This window comes from Anoplophora glabripennis, unplaced genomic scaffold (genome assembly GCF_000390285.2).
Source record: "Anoplophora glabripennis isolate ALB-LARVAE unplaced genomic scaffold, Agla_2.0 scaffold421, whole genome shotgun sequence".
Lineage (NCBI taxonomy): Eukaryota > Metazoa > Arthropoda > Insecta > Coleoptera > Cerambycidae > Anoplophora > Anoplophora glabripennis.
This window is the reverse complement of record NW_019416614.1, coordinates 330,365-344,416: the sequence shown is the minus strand read 5'-3', so window position 1 is coordinate 344,416 and position 14,052 is coordinate 330,365. Positions and strand designations below refer to the sequence as shown.

General features: G+C 38.1%; 1 protein-coding gene across 1 annotated transcript; it reads left to right on the top strand.

The window, feature by feature from the left end:
• Window positions 1-5,303: 5,303 nt before the first annotated feature.
• Window positions 5,304-6,566, top strand: LOC111691773. Its single transcript, XM_023455091.1, has one exon. It carries the CDS (start codon window positions 5,304-5,306, stop codon window positions 6,564-6,566), a length of 1,263 nt encoding a protein of 420 aa, XP_023310859.1.
• The last annotated feature ends 7,486 nt before the right edge of the window (window positions 6,567-14,052 follow it).

Below are 14,052 nucleotides of genomic sequence, written 5' to 3'. Positions count from 1 at the left end.
TATATATATATATATATTAGTTATAACTTTAATTTTTAATCTGTAGTTTGTTCGTTTTGTTGCATGTATCGTCACTTTATACAATTTTAGCATAGTACTGACTGCATTTTGACTGTCTTTTTTTATGATGCTTGTTTACTTGTTTATTGCTTATTACGCATGTGCGTTATCACTGCTAATTTTTGCATCGCCATGCACCTGCGTTGCTCTTACTATTTCATTTTATCTATTTTCTTTTTCTCTATTGTATAGTCATATTGGATGATTTGCTTGTATAGGTACTTGCTTGTCTTACTTAGAATAGGTGCTATGACTGAATCTGTATTATTATGACTACTTCATATTGTTACCTAAATGACGATTCACTATAACTGTAACAACGACTGAACAACTTTTGTACTGGGGAAACCCAAAAAGTTTATTGTAAATGATTCAATAAATGTTAAATATGAGGCACTTGCTATGATAGAAGATGAAGAAATTGTGGCTGAGTCAATCACTTTGCTTCCACCTGTTAACGCGTGTGGTGATGTAACTGATGAAGACTCTGGTGATGAGGATCAAATGGACATCAATAATTTACCAGCAAGTAAATTGCAAAGTCAGGTTGAGATAAATTTAAAAGTTACGGAAGATGAATGGAGTTCTGATGATGAAATACCACTCGCTGAAATTAGAAAAAGAAACAAGGACGAACGAAATAATCAAAATAAAAGTAGTAACAAGAGTGGACATAATCTGAAAAATAAAACAGTGTATCGTTATGTAAGAGAAGACTTACTTACTGGTTGAGAATTATGTTTTTCCATTACATATGGCAGATATTCTGCAACCCAACCAAATCCTGCAAAGATTTTCTTAAATTTTTTTGATGATGATATTCTGTACACAATTGTAGAAGAAACTAATCGATACTCACAACAAAAAAACAAGAACATATCTATTGATATATCAGAAATTAAATGTTTTCTTGGAAAACTGATTTTGAGCGGTTATTCTAGTGTATCCCGAAGAAGAACGTACTGGGAAAACTCAAAAGATGCACATAATAAGCTTGTTTCTCAAGCAATGTCTCGGGATAAATTTGAATTTATTATGATCCATATTCATTTTTCAGATAATCTTCACCTTGATAAGTCTGATAAATTTGCCAAACTTAGACAACTCTTCAATCGCCTAAACAAAACATTTTTAGAAAATTCATCTCCCGAGGTACACCAGCATCGATGATGCCATGGTTCCTTATAACGGACGCCATGGCTGCAAGCAATACATTCATGGGAAACCAATCCGTTATGGGTTCAAACTTTGGGTTGGCATTAGTCGTCTTGGATACGTCAACTGGTTCGAATCATACCAAGGCGTTTCTACCTATGTAAATAAAATATATAAACCATTAAGTGTTGGCGCATCGGTTGTACTAAGTTATGCTGACCAGCTAAGAAGCAGGTGGGCAGATTTAAAATTTCATTTCTTCTCTGATAATTTCTTCTCATCTCCGTCTTTGTTAGAGAATTTACAAGAAAAATATATATACGGCACCGGAACCATTCGTGAAAATCGTATATTTATGTCTGTTCTACAAGATACACAAAGCATGAAAAAAGAGAAAAGCGAAAAGTTCGACTACGCAAAAGTACAAGACAAACACATACTTTTCGTTAAAGTGGAATAATAATAACACTGTCACTTTTGGATCTACTAAAGACGGGATTGAGCCAGTAAATTTAGTAAAGCGTTTATATACGTAGACCAAGTTGTCAAGTTGTATCATAAAAATATGGGAGGAGTTGATCGGTCGGATCAAAATATAGCTCAATATATTATTGATATTCATAGGAAAAGGGATAATACAATGGATCAGTTGGCATTCAGAAGAAGCATAGCTATCGCTATCCTGGAGCAAACACGGTGTGCACAGTATCATACTAAAACCACAACTAGATGTAGAAAATGCGATGTTGGCATACATGTAAAATGTTTCGTAATAGGGGAAGTCGGGGGGAATGGGGGCCACCGGGGTAATGATAGCCACCTACTATCTCACAACCATGCATTTTTAAATCAATTTTACATAGTGCCGCCATCTATAAATTGGTAGTTCAACTGACTGACGCAGTTACAGCGAGCAATGACGACTTTAAGGCGTTGGTCAGGTGTTCAACTAAAACAGACATTGACTTTATTAGCAACCGTGAGTTCGGCGATTGTAAAACTTGTATGTCATTCAAGCTGCGCAATTTCCAAAACAGCAACAAAAATTGTGTTTATCTGTTACCTTGAAGATTTCTAAAGGTGAGACTTTTTGCGATTAATGTTTTTCGTTTGGCACTGTATATAGAAAATCATACATTTTGGGGTTAAGATGGCCAGACATACAGGGGTAATGGTGGCCGACCACCATTACCCCATGATTCTAAGTCATTACTTTTTTAGATGCCTAGACATCGTGAAAGAACGACTACAAAGGCCTCTTGGAACTCGGACAAACTAATGGCAGCAATAGCTGCTGTGAGGGGTGGTCGATCTGTTCGAGAGGTATCCACAGCTTTCGAAATTCCAAGAAGCACGATACAAGCGAGGATAAAAAACAATAATTACAAGGATCCATCACTAGGACGTTTGTCGGTGTTCTCCAATGTTGAAGAAAAACAGCTCGCAGCACATGTCATCAGGTTATCTAAACTATTTTACGGAGTCTCCAGACAAGAGATAAAGAAATGTGCATTCGACTATGCACAGAAAAATAATATAAAATGTCCTTTCAGTAACGAAAAATAAAGTGGAGGAGACGATTGGCTCTCCGGTTTTTTGAAGCGAAATCCGACTGTTTCGCTGAGAAAACCTGAGGCGACAGGTGTGAACAGAGTTACGGCATTTAATAAAGAGCAGGTGTATTTGTTTTTTAAGAATTTGGAACAAGTTCTCACCAAATATGAATGCAAAGAATCCAGAATTTTCAATTTGGATGAGACGGGTATTACAACGGTACAAAAACCAGGCAAGATTCTGGCTGAGAAAGGACTGAAGCAAGTCGGTTTCGTTACTAGTTGGGAAAGAGGTAAAAACACAACAGTGGTTTGTGCATACAGTGCTTCGGGGTTCTATGTTCCTCCTCTATTCATCTTTGCGAGAAAACGAATGAACTTGCTCCTCAAGAAAGGAGGTCCACCTGGGGCCGAGTATTGTTGCTCTGATAGAGGTTGGATGACGGAGGAGATTTTCATACAATATTTGAGACATTTCAAGAAGGTTGTCAAACCAAGCTTGGAAGATCCGGTTCTTCTCATCATGGACAACCACAGTACTCACTGCACTCTTGAAGCTTATGAATTTTGTAAAGCCAATGGGATCATTTTGTTGACAATACCTCTACATACTTCCCACCGACTCCAACCACTAGACGTCACATTTTATGGCCCCCTTAAAACTGCTTACAACACAGAATGTAGTAAATATTTGAAATCACATCCACATGAGAAGATAACTCTATTCGAAGTCGCAGAATTATTTAATAATGCCTATATGAGGGTAGCTACTTTGGAAAAAGCTGCAAAAGGGTTTCAAGTAACCGGCATTTAGCCATATAATCCTGATATTTTCATCAAGGAAGACTTTGCAGCAACCGACCTACATAACCCCTTTGATGAGCCCCAGCAATATACCGAAACACAGCACCGTGACCTACCGCCAGAAAACGAATGAACTTCAAGAATCCACCACTCAACTCCAACACCCCAACCAACTCTGGATGATCAATTCCCAGTGGTGGAGGTGACTAAGGAACCAAACAATAATATGGAAATATCTTTCGAAAAAATTTTGCCTTTACCAGGGCCATCACAACCTCGACGGCAGTCAATTAAACGGAAAACAAAACAAACGTCTCAAATCATAACAGCCACACCAAACAAAGATGTTTTAATAGAAAAAGCGAATAAGAAGCTAGCAAAGAAGACAACCAGGAAAGGAGCAAAGGAGGTCAAGAAAAGAATTTTTCTGGACGATGATGACGAAGAGGATAGTGGTGAAATGAAGAGAGCAAGATTGCCAAGAAATGTTGGGACTAGAAGATATAAGGATTTCAGTTCTGACGAAGATGAAGAATCAAATGATGACGAAAATGAGGATCAGAATGTGATAGGTGACGACTTATGTCTTCTTTGTGGTGAATTCGGGAAGAATAGAGAAATATGGCTGAGATGTGTCATTTGCGGGAATTGGTCACACAAAGCTTGTGCTAATGTAGAGGACAAAATTTTTATTTGCGACTATTGTGCTTGAACTAAGTCAAAGTTACTACTTGGGGGGTAATGGTGACATATGGTCACCATTACCCCAACACGATGGGGTAATAACGGCCACCAGGGGTTTAAAAAAAAATAATATTGTTCGAGTTTTTTGTTGTTTTTTTTTTAATTTGAAAATAAAATATTGAAAAGAACATTTTTGTCTTTCCGTTGTTAATATTTTATGACGATTAGTCGAAAACTACAAATTATGGAGTCAAAAATCTCCGAAATGAATAAATTTATTTTAGTTTCGGTAATTGGGGTTGTTAGGTCACTCGAATAGCTTCAAATCTACACAAATAAAGCGAATAAATCGCAAGAAGGGTAAATTCGGAATGTTGAATGCCTCTCCAGATATAGCGCAACTGAAAACTATTGTTGCTGAAAAAAAGGCTGCAAATTTGAGGAAATCCGCTCGACAAGTCAAAAAAAGAGTTGTATTGGCAGCTTCTAGTGACGAGGAAGAACCGTTTGCGTCGGATGATGAAGACCAATGTTGCATTTATTGTATGGAGCCTTGGAGTCATTTCCGCTCCAGGGAATGGTGGCTTCAATGCCAATTATGCCGCCAATGGTGCCACGCGGAATGCATCCGATTGCCGAAAACAGCAAAACGCGTAATTTGTGATATCTGTAAGTAATCTTACTTACTAAATATAATAAATAACCCGTTTTGCTTACTTTACCGTCCATTTGGAGGCTTCAAGAGCTTACCACTTAATGTATGCCATCTTACCCATAGGGGGTATGCCATCTTATCCATAGAGATAGGGTGAGATGGATTTTTGTTACCTTTTTATTTTTGATTATTTTTAGGAGAAATTGTACTTTTTGTTCAATTTTCAGATAGTTTATATGCTATTAATAAACCACTTATTGATACAAAATGACTAATTATTTCAATATAATTATGTGCTTTCCAATAATCATTTTTTTCAAAATATATGCCATCTCAGACCACGTTCCGCTACCGAAAGTGGTATACCAAATAAATTTTCTACCATGTCTAAAATGGCTGGCAGGTATTGGCTTAACGGATTTTTAAGGCGAAAACCTATAATAAGACAAAGAAAAGCACAAGGTATGAACCCAGCTCGTGCCCAACAACTGAATAGATTGGAACTGGTAAATGACCATTTCACAAAATTGAAAGAAATACTTTTAGAAATGGATTTCATAGATTGCCCAGAGAGAATTTTTAACGTTGATGAAAAAGGTTGCAAGCTAAGGTTACACCATCAGCAAAGTGTTCTAGCAAAAAAAGGGGCGAAACGTGTACACCTGGTAGCACCAGAGCATGGGGAAGACGTTATAGTTGTCTGCTGTGGCAATGCCTCTGGTATTTTCATTCCACCGGCAATTTTGTTTAAAGGGAAAAGACTGAAACCAGAATGGAAGGACACATTACCACCAGGATCACTGGTCCTTATGACGCCTAAAGGTAGCATGAACATTACCACATTTTGCAGCTGGATCGAGCATTTAGCTAAATATGAGCCCGCAGGAAAATGTCTTTTGATTTTTGATGGTGCCAAATGCCATCTGGACCATACGATCATCGATGTAGCCGAAAGACATGATATTGTGCTCTATTGCTTACCATGCAACACGACGCATGAATTGCAGCCGATGGATAAATCCGTATTTCGTTCTTTTGAATACCATTGGGACGATCAGGTGCTCCAGTATTGGTCAAGACACAAAGATCGTAATATCACAAAGATGCGATTCGGTGAAATTTTTAGTGTTGTGTGGGATAAAAGCGTACCACCGGCAAATATAAAAGCAGGCTTCGCTGCAACCGGTATTTTTCCTTTTAATCCCGAGGCAATATCGGAACTGGCATATGCTCCTAGTGACGTTACCCACATAAGAGGTGAACCAGAAGAACCCATCGTCGAACCTACCAGATCGGCATCCCCAAAAGCAGGAACATCCAATAACCGAAAAAGACCCAGAACTCCAAGTATCTCTTCTAATGATGACAGCGCAGAAGAACAAAATACGCCTGCATTTTTGGCTACATCTGATTCAGAAGATGATATTCCTCTGAAAGAACTTCTGAATAAGTCAATAACAGAAATGTTGGAGACCCCGGATAAAATTGTCAAATCAGCAACAAATGTAAGGCAGAAGGCCATAAACAGTCGGGCTCTTGTTGTCAAAAAAGCAGTTTTTAGCAACGAGACAGTCACATCTAAAGTTACATCAACGCCCAAAGTTAAGTCAACACCTAAAGCTACAACATCTAAAGCAGCGACAAAAAAAAATTAACAAGGTAGATGAACAAGACTGGTATTGTGCAGTGTGTCAAATGGCTGAAATTTCCGATATGCGACTGTGCGTTGTCTGCCAAAAATATGTTCATGAGTATTGCGTGGGCTTAACCAAGGAAATGAAAGACAATTTTATTTGTCCATTATGCGAATAATACCCTCGCTATAATTATTAGTTCTGTTTGTTTTCTTACATTTTGTACTAGGTTTATAATAAACAAGTACCCATTTGACAAGTAAAATAATATAAAAAAATATTTCGAGTTTATTATACTTACATGACAATATCTCCAACACCGTGTTGGCAATATGACCATGTATTGGGCATATTGCCAGTACCGTGTTGCCAATATGACCATTTGCACTTTTTTTTTAAATGAACCAAAAATGTTTTAAATCAATTTTTCATGGCAACTATTTTTTTTCTTTAAACTCTAAATATGTTGAACATTATCATGAAATAATTGCCGTTACTTGTTAGTTAGGATTACCTTCTTAACAAAAAGTTGCTTAGGGTGGGCATATTGTATTCACTTACCTTATACAGTTTTTCCCTATATTTACTTGTTTTCGAGATTTGTCGACTTCAATATGCAATGTATAATGTAACAGGAAAATCCATTATTTTATTTAAATCACACTGAGGCAAAATATTCTTTTAAAATATTGCTATAACGGCTTTATTCACATCACATACTAACTAACAAACAATAAATTATAAAAAAACGAATGATCAACTACAGAAAAAAAAATTGTACAATGGAATGCTATCGTACGTAGTGTAACGAACCTTTCTTAATTTTATCCGTTAAATAGCCGATGAACTATTAACTTTTCATATGTTAGTAATGTAAGCGTGGTATTTATTGTGGGTCTGCGTACTAGCATCCGACGAACTGTTAATCTACGTCACAAACCGGCTATAAAAGGCCGACCTCCGGCACCTGAGATTCAGTAGTGTTGATCGGCAATATCCTCAACACGAAGTAAGTCCGCCTTCCCCCCTTGGTATCGGCAATATCCTACCAAGGCTCCTTTCTCCCTATCCGTCCGTCTGAGAGCAGAGCGTCGGCAATATCCCGCCTGTTCTCAGCATCCTCCCTATCCGTCCGTCTGAGAGCAGAGCGTCGGCAATATCCCGCCTGTTCGCAGTACTTCCCCTATCCCGCCGTTATCCCGTACAACCTGAGTCAAAAAAAAAATAGTCTTGCCTACTCCGTCTCGCCGAATGTTAGTACCGACCGCCACCGAATTGTCAATGGGAATTTATTTATTTAATTGTTAGTTTAAAATAAACTGGAGAACATCTATTGGGAAAAGTGGTTTCTTTTCTAATCAAGACCCCTGGAGTATCTTTCTCCACTGTTGTTACCCGGACGGCGACTTTTTGTGGGACATCCGGGTCTCACACTGAAAGTTCGTCACATATTTAATGGCGCCCGAGAGCAGGGACCGATTTGATTTGAAGAAAACTTGTTTTCCGAAGGTTTTGGGACACACCGAGCACGAAACTGCTGTCGTTTACGTATCTCCAAAACTACCGCTTATTTTGAAAATCCGAGTATTCCAGAGGACTCCTGTGAGCTCCTAAAGCCCGAATCCGCACTTTTCTGCAAAAAGCCGAACTTTGCCGAAGTTTCCCGAAGTCACCCGAAGTCGAGTGAGGTGTCTAGATCAGGGTAATTTGAGCCAAGAAAGCGTTTCCGACCACTCCCGAGAAGATCCGACCATTAACGAAGGAGATACGGTAGCCAAAATTGTCATATCGAAGAATTTTCGAATTCTGAGGGCAGAGAGGTATCCATAAGAGGGAAAAAGATCCGAATAATAACAGATTTGCAACAAAATGAATACCGAAGGCGACGAAGGTGCCGTTGGCCTTGAAATAGCTGACCCAAAAATAGGCTGGATATATAAGTTGAAAAAGGAAGGTCTAGTAATGGAATTACGACGACTGAACTTACAGACCGATGGAACAGTAGACGAGCTACGACGCCGACTAGTAGCATATCTGAGAGTCGAACCACCGAAAGATCAACCTACACCCTCCGCAATACCGGGAACGATGACCAGACCACCACAACCGCCGTTTGACTTTGATCTTCTGAATCAAATCCGAGAATTAAATGTTGTGTTTGATGGAAAAGCCGATCTCGTCTCATTCCTAGAGAGACTTGAACAATTACAAGAAGAATATGGCATAACCGACCAGCAGCTGTTGAGGATGCTGCCGGGATTACTGCAAGGCAAAGCAAATCAATGGTATATGAATTATAAGAGCCGATGGAAAAATTGCTATGATTTCCTTGAAGATTTCAAAATTTTCTTTTACCCACCGGATTACCGTGACAATATGGAGGAGGTCATTTGTAAAACCTACCAGAACCGTCAGACCACCGCCAAAGACTTCATTTTGGATATGCAGACCATGATACGATGCCATGGAGGTTTCTCTAGAGAAAGAGAACTAACATGCATTTATCGACGGCTAAGACCAGAATACCGACAGTATATCCGCAGAAATGATGTTTGCAATGTAACCGAGCTATTACAGCAGGTCTACTTGTTTGAACAGATCTAACGGGATATGGATAAGTCCGATAAACCGAATAAAAATTTTCAGCCGATTGGGATGTCCAGAACTACCACTCCTGCTGTACCGCGTATCACTGAAGTACCAGGACGTGATACAAGTCACCGACCGTCGCCGACCCATGTTTCGCACCTCAAGAGAAGGAAACAACTTTACATGCTGGAGATGTGGAGAACAAGGACACACAAGATTTAATTGCCGACAACCACCGAAACTGTTTTGTTCACGATGTGGACGACAGGGAGTTCAATCGCGACATTGCCGATGTACCGCATACCAGGAAAACTCCCGAAGAACTGGGTCACGAGGAATCCAAATCAATTCTCGATTAGAGAGTTCCAACCGAAGCCACAATTCCGATTCTTACCCCACTAACGCCACAGACTCCGTCTGTGTAGATAACCGGCTACGTGAAGTAGTAACCATAGGCGACAGAAGTTACTCGGCGTTGGTTGATACAGAATCCGTCCGTTCCTATATTAGCCAGAAAGTTGCTACTTATTGCCAGCGCATGGGATTCCAGAAGCTGCCGTTGAAACAGTGGACAAAGGCTGAGTTGGCTGATGGAACACTTATTGAAATCACCGAAGAGTACCGCATTGAAGTCTCCATATTATCAACCGTAGTTACCGCCGATTTTCTATTGCTACCGTCGTTGACCACCGATATGGTCCTTGGGATGGATTTTCTCACCGCCAATGGTTGCTCAATCGACCTGAAAGGTTGAAAGATTCATATGGGGAACCCCACAACCGCCATTGTTCACCGCACCGCCAACATAGCACTAGTTCCGACTTTAACCGAATCCCAAAAGAGGAAAGCTACGGAATTGATCCAGACCGAACCCAGGGAATCTGAAATTCAGGGTCCAACCGATGGAACAAGAGAGCCTACCAGATTGCCGAATCCGAATCCTATCAAGCAGAGATTCCGTGCTCGGAATCCGAGCATGCAAGAAGTAACAAACAAAGTGACAAACGCTTTGTCACCCGCCCCTTACCGATCACCGAAGTTTCCGCCATAGAAAACGCGCGTACTAATGACAGGTATTTTTCCAGAGCCATCATGGATACGCCATCACCGAACACCTTAGGCCAAAGTTTGCCGGAAATCTTCGAACCCAGTCCACCAGAGGGGAGTCCAACGTATTGGCTGGAGCTAGATACGTCCCCGCTACCCGAGTCACCGCCGCCACCGTCACCTGTGCCGCAATTGGTGACACCACTGGCCGCCACTCCGATGCCAATCACACCGTGGAACTCTGTATTTATTGTGGGTCTGCGTACTAGCATCCGACGAACTGTTAATCTACGTCACAAACCGGCTCTAAAAGGCCGACCTCCGGCACCTGAGATTCAGTAGTGTTGATCGGCAATATCCTCAACACGAAGTAAGTCCGCCTTCCCCCTCGGTATCGGCAATATCCTACCGAGGCTCCTTTCTCCCTATCCGTCCGTCTGAGGGCAGAGCGTCGGCAATATCCCGCCTGTTCTCAGCATCCTCCCTATCCGTCCGAGAACAGAGCGTCGGCAATATCCCGCCTGTTCTCAGCATCCTTCCCATCCCGCCGTTGTACCGTACAACCGCCAACTACGACTACTCCGTTTGACCGAATGTTAGTACCGACCGCCACCGAATTGTCAGTGGGAATTTATTTATTTATTGGTTTGTTTAAAATAAAATGGAGAATATCTATTGGGAAAAGTGGTTTCTTTTCTAATCAAGACCCCTGGAGTATCTTTCTCCACTGTTGTTACCCGGACGGCGACTTTTTGTGGGATATCCGGGTCTCACACTGAAAGTTCGTCACAGTATAATTTCAATTTTATTTTATTTTTTATTTTTGTTTTCTAATTTTTGTGATTAAATATTGCGACGACAAAAAATTATAAATAATTTCTTTAGGACAATCATAGCTATGATTTAAATTTAAATAAATTAATCATTTAATTCAAATTCATTTCTGCTTTAAAATTTACATTTCGATGTTAGGAAATACGAAAATCTAATTGTTTGGTAAAAACAAAATGTTTAACATATTTTAGGAAGTGAGATTTTTTACACTCCCATAATAACTAATGTCAATTTTCTTAAAAAGTGTCACTTGTCTCAGAATATGATTTTATATACTCATTACATCGTATGCACTGGGCTTGAAGGAGCGATAGGTTGCATGAAAATGACAAAGAAAACGGAAAGCNTTTAACATATTTTAGGAAGTGAGATTTTTTACACTCCCATAATAACTAATGTCAATTTTCTTAAAAAGTGTCACTTGTCTCAGAATATGATTTTATATACTCATTACATCGTATGCACTGGGCTTGAAGGAGCGATAGGTTGCATGAAAATGACAAAGAAAACGGAAAGCGGCATTCGATTCCTTGTTGATTTCCAATGAAAAATCCGTTTCAATTAAAATCCTACCTGATCCTGTTTCAAAAATATGTATATTTTTTACTTTTTATATAGTCTATCCAGAGTATCAAGACTGAAGTATGCACATGTGGCGAAAAAATTGCTATACTAGTACATAATCAATTTTGTGCGCGTGTGTATGCGCGCGAGCGTGCATATGTGCATTTCTGGGTGAACAGATTCACCGACCTGCTCTGAATCATTTATTTTGGAATGGCATACTTCCTGTTGTAGGCCGAAAAAGCTAAAATTAGCAGCCAAAAATTATGACGAAATTTTTTAAGCTAACGCTTGCAGATAGCTCTTAAATAATATATGCACGACAGCGCTATATCTAAGTATGTATACTGTCAGCGGCTAGTCGCATTTTGTGCCAGGTCCCAGAGAATTACTTATTAAGGCATACATGGCATACATGGCATACATGGTTATACAGTAACATCTACATTAAGTTAACAAACAGTCAAGAAGTCATAACTGTTTTGTTAGTGCAAATGAAATGAAAGAATAATTAATTTCTAAACAAGCAATTTGTTGTTAATATAGTATCTGAAGTTTAGCTGTACCAGAACGATAAAGATGTCAAAAACACGACAGCAAGTGCAAGTGCAATCTGAGAATTATATTAGTGAAGAGTTAATTGCGAAGATATGCAAACAACAATCGGAACTGATTGGTAAGCAAATAGACATGAAATTAAATAAGATAGAAGATACAGTTAAGCTTATGGTAAATGAAATAAAGTCAAATACTGGAAATATACAGGAAATAAACGAAAGAGTTGATAAATTAGAACAGAATGCTAAGAGAAACAATTTAATAGTTTATGGTGTTGGTGAAACCGAAAGTGAAAACTATGAAGAGGTTGAAGATAAAATAATTCGTTTATTTCAAAATAAACTTAATGTCACTATTGCCCCATCAGAAATAATGACATGCTATAGAATCGGAAGGTATCAAGGGAAATCCAGACCAATTTTAATTCGTTTTTTGTCCTTAAAAACCAAAATAACCATCTATAAGAATAAAAAATTATTTAAGAGAACTGGTTTTTCCATTAAAGAAGACTTAACAAAATCCAATATCTTACTAATGAAGAAGGCAATTGATAAATATGGTTTTTCCAATGTCTGGAGCCAGGACGGGAAAATATTTGCTGTTTCCAATAAGGAGAAAATTTTAATTACAACTGCTAATATATGAAGTTTTCATATTTTGATTGGTATGGTAGAGCTATAAATGTAAACATTCGAAATATCTAGGATTTTATATTTATTTCTTTTTCTTTTCTTTCTTTTTTTTTATCACTATCAGTTATCGCTTTTTAAGAATGCTAAAGGCGCATATCACTGTAAACTTAGAATTAAAATTATATTTATTTTATTAGAGGATTAGACTTAGCAAAACTTTTGTTTTATTTAAATGATATGATATATGTAAAAATTTACTTATGGGATCTGCACAAGATATTATAATTGCTGGATCATTTAAATGAATATGATATAATTGCCGACAATGATGAAAATATATTGGGAAATCTCATTTTATCACATTTTAACATAAGATCTCTTTTCAATAAATTTGAAATTTTAAAAGAATATGTTTTAGATAACAATTTCGATATATTTACGTTATCGGAGACTTGGTTGTCTGATGATATACAAGATTTTGATGTATATATTCCAGGTTACACTATTTTTAGACAGGATAGACAAAAAAGAGGTGGAGGTGTTGCGGTATATGTAAGAAGGTGCAGTTATATAAAGCAAATTAAATTAATTTCAAAAGGATCTGTTAGCGACATTGATAGTATATGGTTGTCTATGAAAATTAATGAAAAGACTGTAAGTATTGGGTGTATTTATAATCCTACATGTTCAAATTTTAAAGCGCTACACACATTGGAGGATATTCTAGCAGACTGTTTAATTTCTTCAGACATAATTTTTTGCCTAGGTGACCTCAATATAAATTATTTAAATGCACACAGTCAAGAACATATTTTTTTGAGCACAGTTTTTTCCAATTCTTTTAATTTAAGTCAAATTATATCAAAGCCTACCAGAGTAACATCTCATAGCGAAACTTTATTAGATCATATATGGTCAAATTCTCCTGAATTAGTTATAAATTCTAATGTTATAGAGTTGCCCCAATTTAATAGTGACCATCGGTTGGTGTACTGTCTAATAAATTTACCTATATGTAGAAAACAGTCGCCCCAATATATTTACTGTAGAAATATTAAAAATATAAATATGTTACAATTTGAAACATCTGCAAGGAGATTTAACTGGAATCCTGTGTTTTCTGATAATGACATTGAGGGGAAAGTTCGGTATTTAGAAAACGGAATTTTAACTTTATTTAATATTCATGCCCCTATAAGAAAAATCAGAGTCACAAAAAAATTTAATCCTTGGGTTACTTCTAACATTAAACACATGATGCGCTTACGAGATAACGCTCTATC

What these genes read in the sequence shown, in the direction of transcription:
- LOC111691773 (XM_023455091.1), top strand. Translation starts at nt 5,304, where the DNA reads ATGGCTGGCAGGTATTGGCTTAACGGATTTTTAAGGCGAAAACCTATA.